The sequence below is a fragment of the Colobus angolensis genome, unplaced genomic scaffold (genome assembly GCF_000951035.1).
Source record: "Colobus angolensis palliatus isolate OR3802 unplaced genomic scaffold, Cang.pa_1.0 Scaffold60, whole genome shotgun sequence".
Lineage (NCBI taxonomy): Eukaryota > Metazoa > Chordata > Mammalia > Primates > Cercopithecidae > Colobus > Colobus angolensis.
Window position 1 is genome coordinate 2,895,973 of NW_012119599.1, and position 14,065 is coordinate 2,910,037.

Here is a 14,065-nt window from a genome sequence, read left to right on the forward strand (position 1 = left end):
TGGGGGTCTGAACTCCTGGGTCTGAGGGAGGAGGCACTGGGGAGTCTAGACTTCTGGGTCTGAGGGAGGAGGGGCTAGGGCCTGGATTCCTGGGTCTGAGGGAGGAGTTGGGGGTCTGAACTCCTGAGTCTGAGGGAGGAGGGGCTGGAGTATGGACTCCTGGGTCTGAGGGAGGAGGGGCTGGGGGTCTGAACTCTTGGGTCCGAGGGAGGAGGGTCTAAGATCTGGACTCTTGAGTCCAAGGAAGGAGGGACTGGGGGTCTGAACTCCTGGGTCTGAGGGAGGAGGCACTGGGGAGTCTAGACTTCTGGGTCTGAGGGAGGAGGGGCTAGGGCCTGGATTCCTGGGTCTGAGGGAGGAGTTGGGGGTCTGAACTCCTGAGTCTGAGGGAGGAGGGGCTGGAGTATGGACTCCTGGGTCTGAGGGAGGAGGGGCTGGGGCCTGGACTGTTGTTCAGGTGGGGATCAGGCCTGGGGACGACTGCTCTTTCCCTGGGCCCGCTGCCCCCTGCTGCCCCCTGCTGGCCACTGCACTCTTCCTTCGCACCCTGGAGGACAGACAAGGCTTGGCAGTTTATTTTGGTTTCACAACCCCCTTTCAGCCCTTGGGGCTCCCTTTAGCAGCACATCTCGGTGCCCTGCAGGTGGAGAGAGGGGTGGGTTAGATGAGGTCACCTCCAGGTGGAGAAGGGTGGAGTGGAGTGGAGTGGGCCAGGGAGGGTTAGGGAGTGGACTCACCTGGCCTTCAGGCCGGGGCAGGGTCCTGGGGTCCCAGGGCAGCTGGAGGGGAGTTCCCCTTTAGGAGTCTCTGCAGTGGAGAGATTTTGAGAGGGTGGTTGATTCCTGGCATCCAACCTTTCCCTCTGCTCCTCTTCCCTGTCCCCTTTGTCTTAGACCTGGGAGTCCCAGACCACCCTCCAGTCCCTTCCACTCACTCTATGGCCCCCTCCCTGGCCTGGGGGCTGGAGGTGGCTTCCTGGGCGGTTGAGGCCACAGCCTTAATTCTTGGCAAGATAAGAGGGGCCTGAAGTCTGGGGAGGGCCAGAAGTGCCTGGGAGGAGGAGATTAAGAAATGTCTCTGCTAGGCTGCAGCTTGGGTGGACGTCCTTTCACAGGCCCTGGACAGGGGTGACAGAGTGGTGGCGGCCACCGTCTGACAGGACCTTTGGCTTTGTCCTAGTCTATGCTGCCTTTTCCCTCTCACCTCTAACTCGTGTAGGAAGAAGTTTTAGTTTGTCTGTCCACCTGTCCATCCATGTGTCCATCCCTTCTGCTCACTCATGCGCCCCACAGACAGTTCCCAAGCCTCTCCAGTGGGTCAGTCCCTTTCTTTCTTTCTTTTCTTTTCCTTTTCTCTCTTTTCTTTTTACTTTTCTTTCTTTCTCTCTCCTTCCTTCCTTCCTTCCTTCCCTCCATTTCTTTCCTTTCTCCCTCTCTCCCTCCCTCTCTCCCTCCCTCTCTCTCTCTCCCCCTTTCTTTCTCTCTCTCTCTCTCTCTCTCTTTCTTTCTTTTTCTTTTCTTTCTTTCTTTCCTTTTCTTTCTCTCTTTCCTTTTCTTTCTCTCTCTCTCTCTCTTTCCTTTTCTTTAAAAAAAAAAGAAAAAGAAAAAACAAAAAACCAGGGGCCAGGCGTGGTGGCTCACACCTGTAATCCCAGCACTTTGGGAGGTTGAGGTGGGTGGATCATGTGAGGTCAGGAGTTTGAGACCAGGCTGGCCAACATGGTGAAACCCCGTCTCTACGAAAAATACAAAATTAGCCAATCGTGGTGACATATTCCTGTAATTCCAGCTACTTGGGAGGCTGAGGCAGGAGAATCGTTTGAACCCAGGAGGTGGGGATTGCCATAAGCCAAGACTGCACCACTGCACTCCAGCCTGGGCAACAAGAGCTAAACTCTGTTTCAAAGCAAAACAAAGCAATACAGGGTCTCACTCTGTTGCCTAGTCTGGAGTGCAGCGATATGACCATAGCTCACTGCGGCCTTGACTTCCTGGGCTCAAACCTTCCTCCTGCCTCAGCCTCCCAAAGTACTGGGATTACAGGCATGAACCACTGTGCCAGGCCAAGGCCTTGTTTTTCGCTCTGAGAAGACCGCGGTGAACAAGACAGAAAACTATCTCTGTCCTAGTGGAGCTGATGCTCTACTGAGCCCGAGGCTTGCAGTGACTGATCAGCTCCTGAAAAAGGAAATGTCTCAGAGCATGTTCTGTCTCCTTCAAAGTGCCTGGGAGAGAGAAGATGCCGGGGAGGCCTCTTGGAGATGGGAATGACCCAGCTGATGCCTGAGTGCAGGAAGGATCCAGACAGAGGCTTCAAGTGGGTGGGGGCTTGCTGGCAAGTTAGAAGAGCAGCAAGGGTCCAATGTTGCTGGAAAGGAGGTGGAGTGGGGGAGATCAGAGAGGTGGGGAAGGGTCTTTGGGCAGTGGAGAGGACTTTGGCTTGAGTTCTTGGAGCCCTGAGGAGCCAGTGGGGGATTTCTTTCTTTCTTTCTTTTTTTTTTTTTAGATGGAGTCTCGCTCTGTTGCCCAGGCTGGAGTGCAGTGGCGGGATCTCAGTTCACTGCAAGCTCCACCTCCCAGGTTCACACCATTCTCCTGCTTCAGCCTCCCAAGTAGCTGGGACTACAGGAGCCCTCCACCACACCCAGCTAATTTTTTGGATTTTTATATACACAAAATGTGTTTTTACATCCTGTTAGCCAGGATGGTCTCGATCTCCTGACCTTCTGACCTCATGATCCGCCTGCCTTGGCCTCCCAAAGTGCTGGGATTATAGGTGTCAGCCACCGTGCCCGGCCTTTTTTTTTTTTTTTTTTTTTGAGACGGGAGTTTTTGCTCTGTCACCCACACCCAGGCTGGAGTGCAGTGGCACGATCTTGGCTCACTGCAACTTCCGCCTCCTGAGTTCAAGCGATTCTCCCACCTCAGCCTCCCGAGTAGGTGGGATTACGGGTGCCCGCCATCATGCCTGGCTAATTTTTGTATTTTTTAGTAGAGACAGGGTTTCACCATGTTGGCCAGACTGGTCCTGAACTCCTGACCTCAAGTGAATTGCCCACCTCGGCCTCCCAAAGTGCTGAGATTACAGGTGTGAGCCACCATGCCCGGCCGCCAGTGGAGATTTCTGAGAGGTGAGGGAGAGGATATGACTCAGGTTACAGGTGACTGAGCTTACTGGCTTCATCAAAACTCATGGGGAGGCTAGAGGAAGTGGCTAATGCCAGTAATCCCAGCGTTTTGGGAGGCCGAGACAGGAGGATCACTTGAGCCCAGGAGTTAGAGACCAACTTGGGCAACACGGTGAGACTGTGTCTCTAATTAAATTAAAAAATTAAAACAAAAAAAAACCCAGCCCGTAGGGCTTGTGTCAGGCTGGTCCCCGTTTTCCCCAAGAAAACACCGATGGTCAGAGAGGTCCCCAGTGTTCAGTGGGGTGATGAGATCCAGCTCAATGGCAGTGTCGTCCCCTAAAGGCAGGTTTCTCAGATGGAGAACAGTGGCGTGCAGAGAGCAGCCCCAGGGGCCACAGCACCACACACAGATCACAACCACAGTGACACTGACCACTGACACAGTCCCAGGTCCCATCACATCCACTGTCCACAGCAGCCCCACCCTCACCTCTGCAAAAAAATTTAAAAAGGAACCGGGTGTGGAGACATGCACCTGTAGTCCCAGCTACTCTGGGGGCTAAGGAGGGAGCATCACTTGAGCCCAGGAGATTGAGGCTATAGTGAGCTGTGATTGCACCACTGCACTCCAGCCTGGGTAACAGAGATCCCATTTTTCTTTCTTTCTTTTTTTTTTTTTTGAGACAGAGTCTCACTCTGTCGCCCAGGCTGGAGTGCAACGGCACTATCTCGGCTCACTGCAACCTCTGCCTCCTGGGTTCAAGCGACTTTCCTGCCTCAGCCTCCTGATTAGCTGGGATTACAGGTGCCCGCCACCACGCCCGGCTAGACAAAGACCCCATCTTTAAAAAAAAAAAAAAGCAATGCCAGGCACATAGCAAAAGTTATGACAGGCGGGGCCCACACCTGTAATCCCAGCACTTTAGAAGGCCGAGGTGGGCAGACGACCGGAGATAAGGAGTTCAAGACCAGCCTGGCCAACATAATGAAACCCCGTCTCTACTAAAAATACAACAATTAGCAGGGCGTGGTGGCGTGCACCTGTAACCCCAGCTACTCGGGAGGCTGAGGCAGGACAATTGCTTGAACCTGGGAGGCGGAGGTTGCAATGAGCCAAGATCGTGCCACTGCACTCCAGCCTGGGCAACAAAGCAAGACTCTGTCTCAAAAAAAAAAAAAAAAAAGTTATGACAGTTGGTTTGCTGAGAAGTAGCAAATCCAAGGCTGTCTCTTCCATGGTATGTTTTGAAGAATGAAAGAGTAGGTGGGAGTGGACTGGAATTTTAATCAGACAGGGTTTGGGGAGAGGAGGAAAGGGCGGGCAAGGCGGAGGGTACGGCCTAGGCAAAGGTGTCATCATCAGGCCCGAGGTCCCTGTCAGCCTGCCATCCTGGCTGTGTCCCCCATCACTGTCCTCAGGGAGCCGGCTGAGTGCCTCCTAATGTTTCCATTTGCTTTTGGCGGCAGGTTGGATCTGTTTTTAGCTTCCCTGGCTGGTTTCACCGCCACCCCCCCAGCTTCCTGCTGGCTCTCTTGTTTGCTGTGGTTGAATAATGTTCCCGGACTTCCTGAGCTGTTTGTTTGAAGACAGCTGAGTATTGATCGAAGCTTGTGTGTACTCAGCCAGAGATGCTAACAGATCTGCTTCTCCCCAGCCATCCAGGGTCCCAAAAACCCTGGGGTGGTGGCATGGGGAGAAAAGAAAGCCAGGACAGGGCTCATTAAAAAATAAGTAGGCCGGGCGTGGTGGCTCACACCTGTAATCCCAGCACTGTGAGGAGCTGAGGCAGGTGGATCACCTGAGCTTGGGAGTTGAGACCAGCCTGACCAACAGAAACCGCATCTCTACTAAAAAATACAAAATTTGCCAGGTGTGGTGGCGCATGCCTGTAATCCCAGCTACTCGGGAGGCTGAGGCAGGAGAATTCACTTGAACCCCAGAGGCAGAGGTTGCAGTGTGCCGAAGATTGCAGTGAGCCGAGATCGTACTATTTCACTCCAGCCTGGGCAACAAGAGTGAAACTCCATCTCAAAAGAAAAACAAAGAAAACAACAACAAAAAAGTAGATGGTTTGGGGGCCTTAAAGACTCCAACACTGGCTTCTCCTCTCTCAGGCTGTGTGGTTTTGGGCAAGTACTGTCACCTTTCTGAATTTTTTTCCTCCAGAAAATGGGGAGAGGAACATTTGTTTGTTTGTTTTTTTGAGACAGGGTCTCACTCTGTCACCCAGGCTGGAGTGCAGTGGCACGATCTCGGCTCACTGCACCCTCCAGCTCCTGGGTTCAAGCGATTCTCCTGCCACAGTCTTCCAAGTAGCTGGGATTACAGGCGTGCACCACCACGCCCAGCTAAGTTTTGTATTTTTAGTAGAGACAGGGTTTCACCATGTTGGTCAGGCTGGTCTCGAACTCCTGAACTCAGTGATCCACCTGCCTCAGCCTCCCAAAGTGCTGGGATTATAGGCATGAGCCACCGCACCTGGCCGGGAGAGGAACATTTTTGACTTCATAGTGCTGTTGGGAAGACTCACTTCAGTGTATTCATTTGGCATCTATTTATTGAGCACCTATGATGTGTGTGTGTGCTAGGCACTGTTCTGGACTCTGGAGATACGATGGAGAAGACAACAAAGGCCTTACCTGCAGGAAGGTTGCAACCTGACAGTGATAAAAGCCAACAAAACCAGCCCTAAGTTCTGCCAGGTGGCGAAAGATCTTTGAACTCATACAGCATACAGCAGAACAGGGGCCGGAGGGACAGCGGTGCTGTTTTCACCCTTTCTTTTTTTTCTTTTTAGAGAACGAGGTCCCGCTATATTGCCCAGAAAGGTCTCGAAATCCTGGGCTCCAGCTTTCCTCCTGCCTCTGCCTCCCTAAGGGCTGGGATTATAGACTCTTTTTTTTATCTTTATTGGTTTAGAGACAGGGTCTCATTCTGTTGCCCAGGCTGGAGTGCAGTGGTGTGATCATGCCTCACTGGAGCTACCAACTCCTGGGATCAAGGGACCCTCCCACCTCAGCATCCCGAGCAGCTGGGACTACAGGTGTGCGCCACCACTTTGGGCTAATTTTTAAATTTTTTTGTAGTGTTGGGGTCTTGCAGTGTTGCCCAGGCTGGTCTCAAATGCCTGGGCTCAAACCATCCTCCTGCCTTGGACTCCCAAAGTGTTGGGATTGCAGGCCGGGCATGGTGGCTCATGCCTGTAATCCCAGCACTTTGGGAGGCCAACGCGGGTGGATCAACTGAGGGCAGGAGTTTAAGACCAGCCTGGCCAACATGGCAAAACCTTGTCTCTACTAAAAATCCAAAAATTATCCAGGCATGGTGGCACGTGCCTGTAGTCCCAGCTACTTAGGAGGCTGAGGCAGGAGCATTGCTTGAACCTGGGGGGCAGAGGTTGCAGTGAGCTGAGATTATTCCACTGTACTGCAGCCTGGGCTACAGGGCGAGACTCTTACTCAAAAAAAAAAGAAATATTGGGATTGCAGGCATGAGCCACCACCCCAGCTGGGGGCGCTATCTTGAACAGAGTGGTCAGGAAAGGCCTCCCTGAGAAGGGATGGGAAGGCGAGCCTCAGGAAAGGCCGTGCAGGCCAAGGGCACAGCCTGTGAGAAGTCCCTGAGGTAGGACACATCTGGGATGCTGGAAGGAGAAGCAGGAAAGTCCTTGAGGCCGGGCACGGCGGCTCACTCCTGTAATCCCAGCACTTTGGGAGGCCGAAGGGGACAGATCACGAGGTCAGGAGTTCGAGACCAGCCTGACCAACATGGTGAAATTCTGTCTTTACTAAAAATACAAAAATTAGTGGGGCATGGTGGCGGGCGCCTGTAATCCCAGCTACTCAGGAGACTGAGGCAGGAGAATTGCTTGAACTCAGGAGGCGGAGGTTGCAGTGAGCCGAGATTGCACCACTGCACTCCAGCATGGGCGACAGAGCAAGATTCTGTCTCAAAAAAAAACAAAAACAAAACAGAAAGTCCTTGAGGGGGAATGAGCCAGGAAGAAAACAAGGGATGAGGTCACAGCGGGGATGGGTGCCTTGGAAATGGGTGCCAAGGATGAGTCCCTTCCCTGGCACCCCTGAGTGCACAGGTGAACCAGGGACCCTGGAGGTGAAGGAGACCCCAGCCCCCAACCTCAGACCAGTGCCTGACTCACCACCTTCGGCCGGGCATTTCTGGGTTTCCTGGGGGGCAGATCTGGCCGTGGGGGCAACTGAGGAGCCGAAACGGGCACCTGGAGGGGACAGAGGAAGGAGAGTGGACTTGTGAGCCGCCATTTTCTTCTCACTTCCATGTTCTCCTGCCTGAGCCCCAGCATTCAGGCACTGTTCTAGACTCAGGATATAATGGAGACCAAGACAAGGTACCAACACTTAGGAGGGTTACAGCCAAGGAAAGCCACAGCCCCAGCCCTTGGGGAAGCAAAAGACCAGTTCCCTAGGACCTGAGAATCTTGTTATCAGCGCCCTCCTCTTCTAGAACCCAGGAGTGCCGTCCCTGAGCTCTTCCTCCCTCAGACCCAGGAGTCCAGGACCCGCAATCCTCCTCCCTTAGACTCAGGAGTACAGGCTCCAACCCCTCCTCCCTCAGACCCAGGAGTCCAATCCCCCAGTCTCTCCTCCCTTAGACCCAGGAGTCCAGACCCCAGCCCTTCCTCCCTCAGACCCAGGAGTCCAGACCCAGCCCTTCCGCCCTCAGACTCAGGAGTCCAGCCCAGCCCTTCCTCCCTCAGACCCAGGAGTCCAGGCCCAGCCCTTCCTCCTTCAGACCCAGGAGTCCAGACCCCAGCCCCTCCTCCCTCAGACCCAGGAATCCAGGCCCAGCCCTTTCTCCCTCAGACTCAGGAGTCCAGGACCCCCAGCCCTCCTCCCTTAGACTCAGGAGTACAGGCTCCAACCCCTCCTCCCTCAGACCCAGGAGTCCAGTCCCCCAGTCTCTCCTCCCTCAGACCCAGGAGTCCAGACTCCAGCCCTTCCTCCCTCAGACCCAGGAGTCCAGGCCCCAGCCTTCCTCCCTCAGACCCAGGAGTCCAGACCCAGCCCCTCCTCACTCAGACCCAGGAGTCCAGGCCCAGCCCTTCCTCCCTCAGACCCAGGAGTCCAGACCCAGCCCTTCCTCCCTCAGACCCAGGAGTCCAGACCCTGCCCTTCCTCCCTCAGACCCAGGAGTCCAGACCCCGCCCTTCCTCCCTCAGACCCAGGAGTCCAGGCCACTAGCCCCTCCTCCCTCAGACTCAGGAGTCCAGACCCTGCCCTTCCTCCCTCAGACCCAGGAGTCCAGGCTCCAGTCCCTCCTCCCTCAGGCCTCAGGAATGTGGATTCCAGCTCCCGGCTGGCCCTGCTCACCTGCTCCAGCTCCAACTCTCTGCCTTCCTGGTCACTGCCGTCCTCTGAGTCCTCAGCAGTAGCCTGATCATGGAATTGGTAGATACTCACAGCCTCCCAGCCCTTGATCTCGCAGCGGCAGAAGGGGCAGGTCTGGCTGTCCGAGTGCTGGGGGAGGTCGGGAGGGAAAGGGTCAGTGCCCCCCTGCTCTCCATCCTGTCCCTTGGGCCAACGAGGAGTTCCCTGCCCAAAAGATTGATGTGGGGAAGACAGACAGGAAGGGAGACGGAAGGAGAGAAGAGGAGTCATGGAGAGCAGGGGAATGTGGAGGGAAATGCTGGGAGGGAAGGTGAGAGAGGAACGGAACCAGAGTCAAGGTCAGGAGGGGGCACACAGGCCAGGGATCCCCATGGAGCCGTGGCCGCAGTTTCTGGGCCAGGCCTTTCCAGGCTCAAATCCTCACTGTGGCCCTTGTTTTGTTTGTTTGTTTTTTTTAAAACAGAGTCTTGCTCTGTCACCTAGGCAGGAGTGCAGTGGTGCGATCTCTGCTCACTGCAACATCTGTCTCCCGGGTTCAAGCGATTCTCATGTCTCAGCCTCACAAGCAGCTGGGATTACAGGCACCCGCCACCACACCCATCTAATTTTTGTTTTTTTAGTAGATACGGGGTTTCACCATATTGGCCAGGTTGGTCTCAAACTCCTGACCTCAAGTGATCCACCCACCCCGGCCTCCCAAAGTGCTGGGATTACAGACGTGAGCCACCGTGCCCAGCCTCATTGTGGCCCTTGGGAAGTCACTATTCTCAGCCCTGTCCTCCAGGGGATGAGGCTAAAGCTCAGAGAGGTGAAGCCACTAGCTGGGGATCACCCAGGCAGCGAAGGAAGGAGAGCTTTCCACCGATAACATTGCCGGAGAGGCAGAAACAGAGGCAGTGTGTGCAGAGTGGGGTGGAACCAGAGGCCCGGGGAAAGACAGCCGGCCTCCTGAGTGGTCGCCCGCAGCTCTCTGCCCTCTCTGGACTTTGGTTTCCCCATATGATCAATGAGGCATAGAGGAGATCCTCTTGGGGCTTTTCCTGTAGAGAGGGGGAGACCAGCCAGGAAGGCGGCGCGGGGGTCAGACCCACCTGCCAGGTAGCCAGGCAGCGGCTGCAGAGCAGGTGCCCGCACGGCTCGATCTTCACATCCTTGTTGCTCTCAGCACAGATCTTACAGAGCTCAAATGTGGAGTCCATGGCCCAGTAGAGCTGCAGCTGCTCCTGGCAGGTGAGAGGATAGAGAAGACAGCGAGGGGCATGTGTCAGCCACGAGGACACCACTTGGGCCACAGGAAGAAAATCCCAAACCTCAGCTGGTTGTGGTGGCTCACGCCTGTAATCCCAGCACTTTGGAGGCCGAGGCGGGGGGATCGCCTGAGGTCAGGAGTTCGAGACCAATCTCGTCAACTATGTTGAAACCTTGTCTCTACTAAAAATACAAAAATTAGCCGGGGCATGGTGGTGCATGCCTGTAGTCCGCTACTGGGGAGGCTGAGGCAGGAGAATCACTTGAACTTGGGAGATGGAGGTTGCAGTGAGCTGAGATTTCGCCATTGCACTCCAGCCTGGGCAACAAGAGCAAAACAAGAAAGAGAAATGAAAGAAAGAAACAAAGAAAGAAAGAAAGAAGGAAGGAAGGAAGGAAAGAGAAAGGAAGGAAGGAAGGAAGGAAGGAAGGAAGGAAGGAATGAAGGAAGGAAGGGAGGGAAAATCCCAAACCTCTGTCTTGGTGCTGTGGCTCATGCCTGTAATCTCAGCATTTCTGGCGGCCAAGGCCGGTGGAGTGCTTCAGCCCAGGAGTTCTGGACCAGCCTGGGAAGCATAGCAAGACCCCATTTCTATTTAAAAAAAAAATAAACCAAACTTCTGTGCCAGACCTGAACCCTCTCCTAAGTCCAAGGTTGGCATGCCCAACGGCCTCCTACATGTCTTCACTCACTTTTTGTGTGTGTTTTTAAAATTTATTTATTTCTTTTTCTTTCTTTTTTTTTTTTTTTCAGATGGAGTCTTGCTCTGTTGCCCAGGCTGGAGTGCAGTGGCGTGATCTTGGCTCACTGCAACCTTTGCCTCTAGGTTCGAGCGATTCTTGTGCCTCAGCCTCCTGAGTAGCTGGGACTACAGGCATGAGCCACCATACGTGGCTAATTTTTGTATTTTTAGTAGAGATGGGGTTTCACCATGTTGGCTAGGCTAGTCTCGAGCTCCTGACCTCAAGTGATCTGCTTGCCTTGGCCTCCCAAAGTGTTGGAATTACAGGTGTGAACCACCTTGCCTGGCCATGTCTTCACTCCTTGTTATGAGATTTCTTCTCCCCAGTTGTCTACACCCAGTGGTGCCAGATTTAGCAAATAAAAGTACTGGATGCTGCTAAATTTGAATTTCATTTTTTTTCTTTTCTTTTTTTTTGGTGAGACAGGGCCCCACTCTGTTACCCAGGTTGAAGTGCAGGGTCGCGATCTTGGCCTACTGCAACCTCCAACTCCCAGGCTCAAGTGATCCTCCCACCTCAGTCTCCCAAGTAGGTGGGCTAATTTTTTGCATTTTTTGTAGAAATGGGGTTTTGTCATGTTGCCCAGGTTCATCTTGAACTCCTGAGCTCAAGTGACCCACCAGCCTCAGCCTCCCAAAATACTGGGATTACAGGCATGAACCACTGCACTTAACCTAAATTTGAATTTCTTTTTTTTTTCTTGAAACCAAGCCTCACTCTGTTGCCCAGGCTGGAGCGCAGTGGTGTGATCTCAGCTCACTGCAACCTCCGCCTCCCGGGTTCAAGTGATTCTTGTGCCTCCGCCTCCCAACTCTAGTGCCTCAGCTGGGACTACAGGTGTGAGCCACCACACCCGGCTAATTTTTGTATTTTTGGTAGAGATGGGTTTCACTATGTTGGCCAGGCTGGTCTTGAACTCCTGACCTCAGGTGATCTGCCCGCCTCGGCCTACCAAAGTGCTGGGATTACGGGCGCGGTGGCACCTGGCCCCTAAATTTGAATTTCATGTAAACAGTGAATACAGTTTGAAGTATAAAGATGTCCCAAATATTGCAAGGGATATATTTATACTAAAAAAATGTAGGGCCAGGTACAGTGGCTCATGCCTATAATCCCAGCACTTTGGGAGGTGGAGGTGGGAGGATCGCTGGAGCCCAGGAGTTCAAAACCAGCTTGGGCAACATGGCAAAACCCCATCTCTACAGAGAAATAAAAAAATTAGCTGGGTGCAGTGGCTCACACCTGTACTCCCAGCTGCTCGGGAGGCTGAGGTGAGAGGATCGCTTGAGCCCGGAGGTCGAAGCTGCAGTGAGCCATGATCTCACCACTCCACTCCAGCCTGGGTGACAGAAGAGATCCTGTCTCTAAAAATAAAAATAAATAAAATATAAATTATGTATTTATTATTGTTGTTTTTCTCTCACTCGTGGGGTGGCTGTGAAGATTACGGGCTGGCACAGGGCCATCGCTGGCAAATGCCCAAATGCACTAGCTGTCCTGATGATCTCAGCAGCATCAGTTCCTTATTTAATCCCCGTGATCACCCCTGGGAAAGAACCAGGAGGAGCCGTATTCTACGGAAGAATAACTGAGCCTCAGAGAGGTCAAGTGATTTACCCAAGGTCACACAGCTACCAGGCCAACACTCCAACCCCAGGCCTCTGAGCCAAGGCAACGTGGGGGTGGCAGGGTCAGGGAACGGGACTGTGGGTGCAGGCACGGGTCTCACCTCTGATACGTGGATGCGCTGCTGGGGTTCTGCCTGGTCGAGCTCAGTCAGGTCTGGGTTGTGGTTCTTTCCATCTGGGTAGAGGTAGCTGGGGAAAGGGAAGAGAGGGCGACGGGGCGCCATCCAGTATCTCCCACCCCCAGATGAACAAGGACCTTTATCCCCTACAGGGCCCACATCTCCCTGAGATGAGGATTTGTCCCCAATCCATTGCTGGCCTACGGCTATTTTCCCTCTGCCCTCCTCTAATTGGGACTGCATCTTCTCAGATACCCCAGGGCAGGGCTATGCTCCCTCAGACTCCCGAGGTAGGGCACACAAAACCTCAGTGACTCAAACTCCAGAAACAAGGATGAGATAGAATAAGAACCAGAAAACAGGATGAAAATTTCTGGCTTAGGGCAGGCGCGGTGGCTCACGCCTGTAATCCCAACACTTTGGGAGGCCGAGGTGGGTGGATCACCTGAGGTCGGGAGTTCAAGACCAGCTTGGCCAACGTGGTGGAACCCCGTCTCTACTGAAAATATAAAAATTAGCCGGGCGTGGTGGTGCATGCCTGTAATCCTAGCTACTCAAGAGGCTGAGTCAGGAGAATTGCTAGAACCTAGGAAGCACAGGTTGCAGTGAGCCAAGATCATGCCATTGCATTGTAGCTTGGGCGACAGAGTGAGACTCTGTTTCAAAAAAAAAAAAAAGAAAAAAAAGAAAAATCTCTGGCTTAGCTCTTCTAGAACCTCATCCTTCTCCTCCATGCCCAAGCATAACAGATTTTAGCGTCACAGATCATGAAAGTGACCAAATCCTAGAATCTGAGAATATCAGGATGGGAAAGATCCTCTGAGAACACCTGTACCACTGCTTCCCTCACAGACAGTGACCCAAGGCTCAGGGTGGGAAAGGCACCTACCCAAGGTCACACAGCAAGGACCAGAGAGACTCAGAACCAGGGTTGTAGGCGAGATCTCAGCACTGGGTTCCAGGACACCGAAGAAGCAAGCTCTGGACTCCCTGGGTCTCCCACTGGATCATTTCCTCAGCCTATCTGGCATGCCTCAACGCTACTCTAATTATCCCACATGTATACCACATGGAATACTGAACACTCAGACCCTTGAGGCTAGTGGCCCTGCCTGGCCTGTCATGTGGAGCAGTGCAGGATCCCTGACCTGGGCCCCACAGTAGCTGTCCCACTAACACACTGTATGACCTGGCTGGGGCCACTCTACCTTTCTGGCCTCAGTTTCCTCTTCTGTAACATGGACATGATCATGCCTGAGGCAAAGATTTGTGATGAGTATTAAATAAGACAGTGCTGGTCGGGCGCGGTGGCTCACACCTGTAATCCTAGCACTTTGGGAGGCCGAGGTAGGCGGATCATTTGAGGCCAGGAGTTTGAGACCAGCCTGGTCAACATGGTGAAACCCCGTTTCTACTAAAAATAGCAAAATAAATAAATAAACAAATAAAATAATAATTAGCCAGGCATGGAGGTGCGTGTCTGTAATCACAGCTACTCGGGAGGCTGAGGCAGGAGAATTTCATGAACCCAGGAGGCAGAGATTATAGTGAATGAATACTGCACCACTGCACTCCAGCCTGGGCAACACAGCAAGACTCTGTCTCAAAAAAAACTTTTTAAAAATAAATAAATAAATAAATAAAAAAGAAAGACAGTGCTTATAAAACATGCAGCCCTGGCTGGGAGCAGTGGCTCATGCCTGAATCCCAGCACTTTGAGAGGCTAAGGCAGGAGGATTGCTTGAGCCCGAGGGTTTGAGACCAGCCTGGGCAACACAGAAAGACCCTATGTCTAAAAAAAAAATTAAAAAAAAAAATATATATATATA

General features: G+C 53.1%; 1 protein-coding gene across 2 annotated transcripts in view; it reads right to left on the minus strand.

Annotated features, from left to right (window-relative positions):
• Positions 1-553: 553 nt before the first annotated feature.
• CBLC (Cbl proto-oncogene C, E3 ubiquitin protein ligase) overlaps positions 554-14,065 on the minus strand; it is a 24,512-nt gene continuing 11,000 nt past the window's right edge. For both annotated transcript variants that reach the window (XM_011963034.1, XM_011963033.1), the window contains 6 exons: positions 12,219-12,306; positions 9,589-9,720; positions 8,480-8,626; positions 7,291-7,368; positions 738-807; positions 554-637 (listed from right to left, as the gene is read on the minus strand). In XM_011963034.1, coding sequence (XP_011818424.1) covers positions 745-807; positions 7,291-7,368; positions 8,480-8,626; positions 9,589-9,720; positions 12,219-12,306 — 508 coding nt within the window. In that variant the 3' untranslated portion in view covers positions 554-637; positions 738-744. The remainder of the gene's footprint in view (positions 638-737; positions 808-7,290; positions 7,369-8,479; positions 8,627-9,588; positions 9,721-12,218; positions 12,307-14,065) is intronic.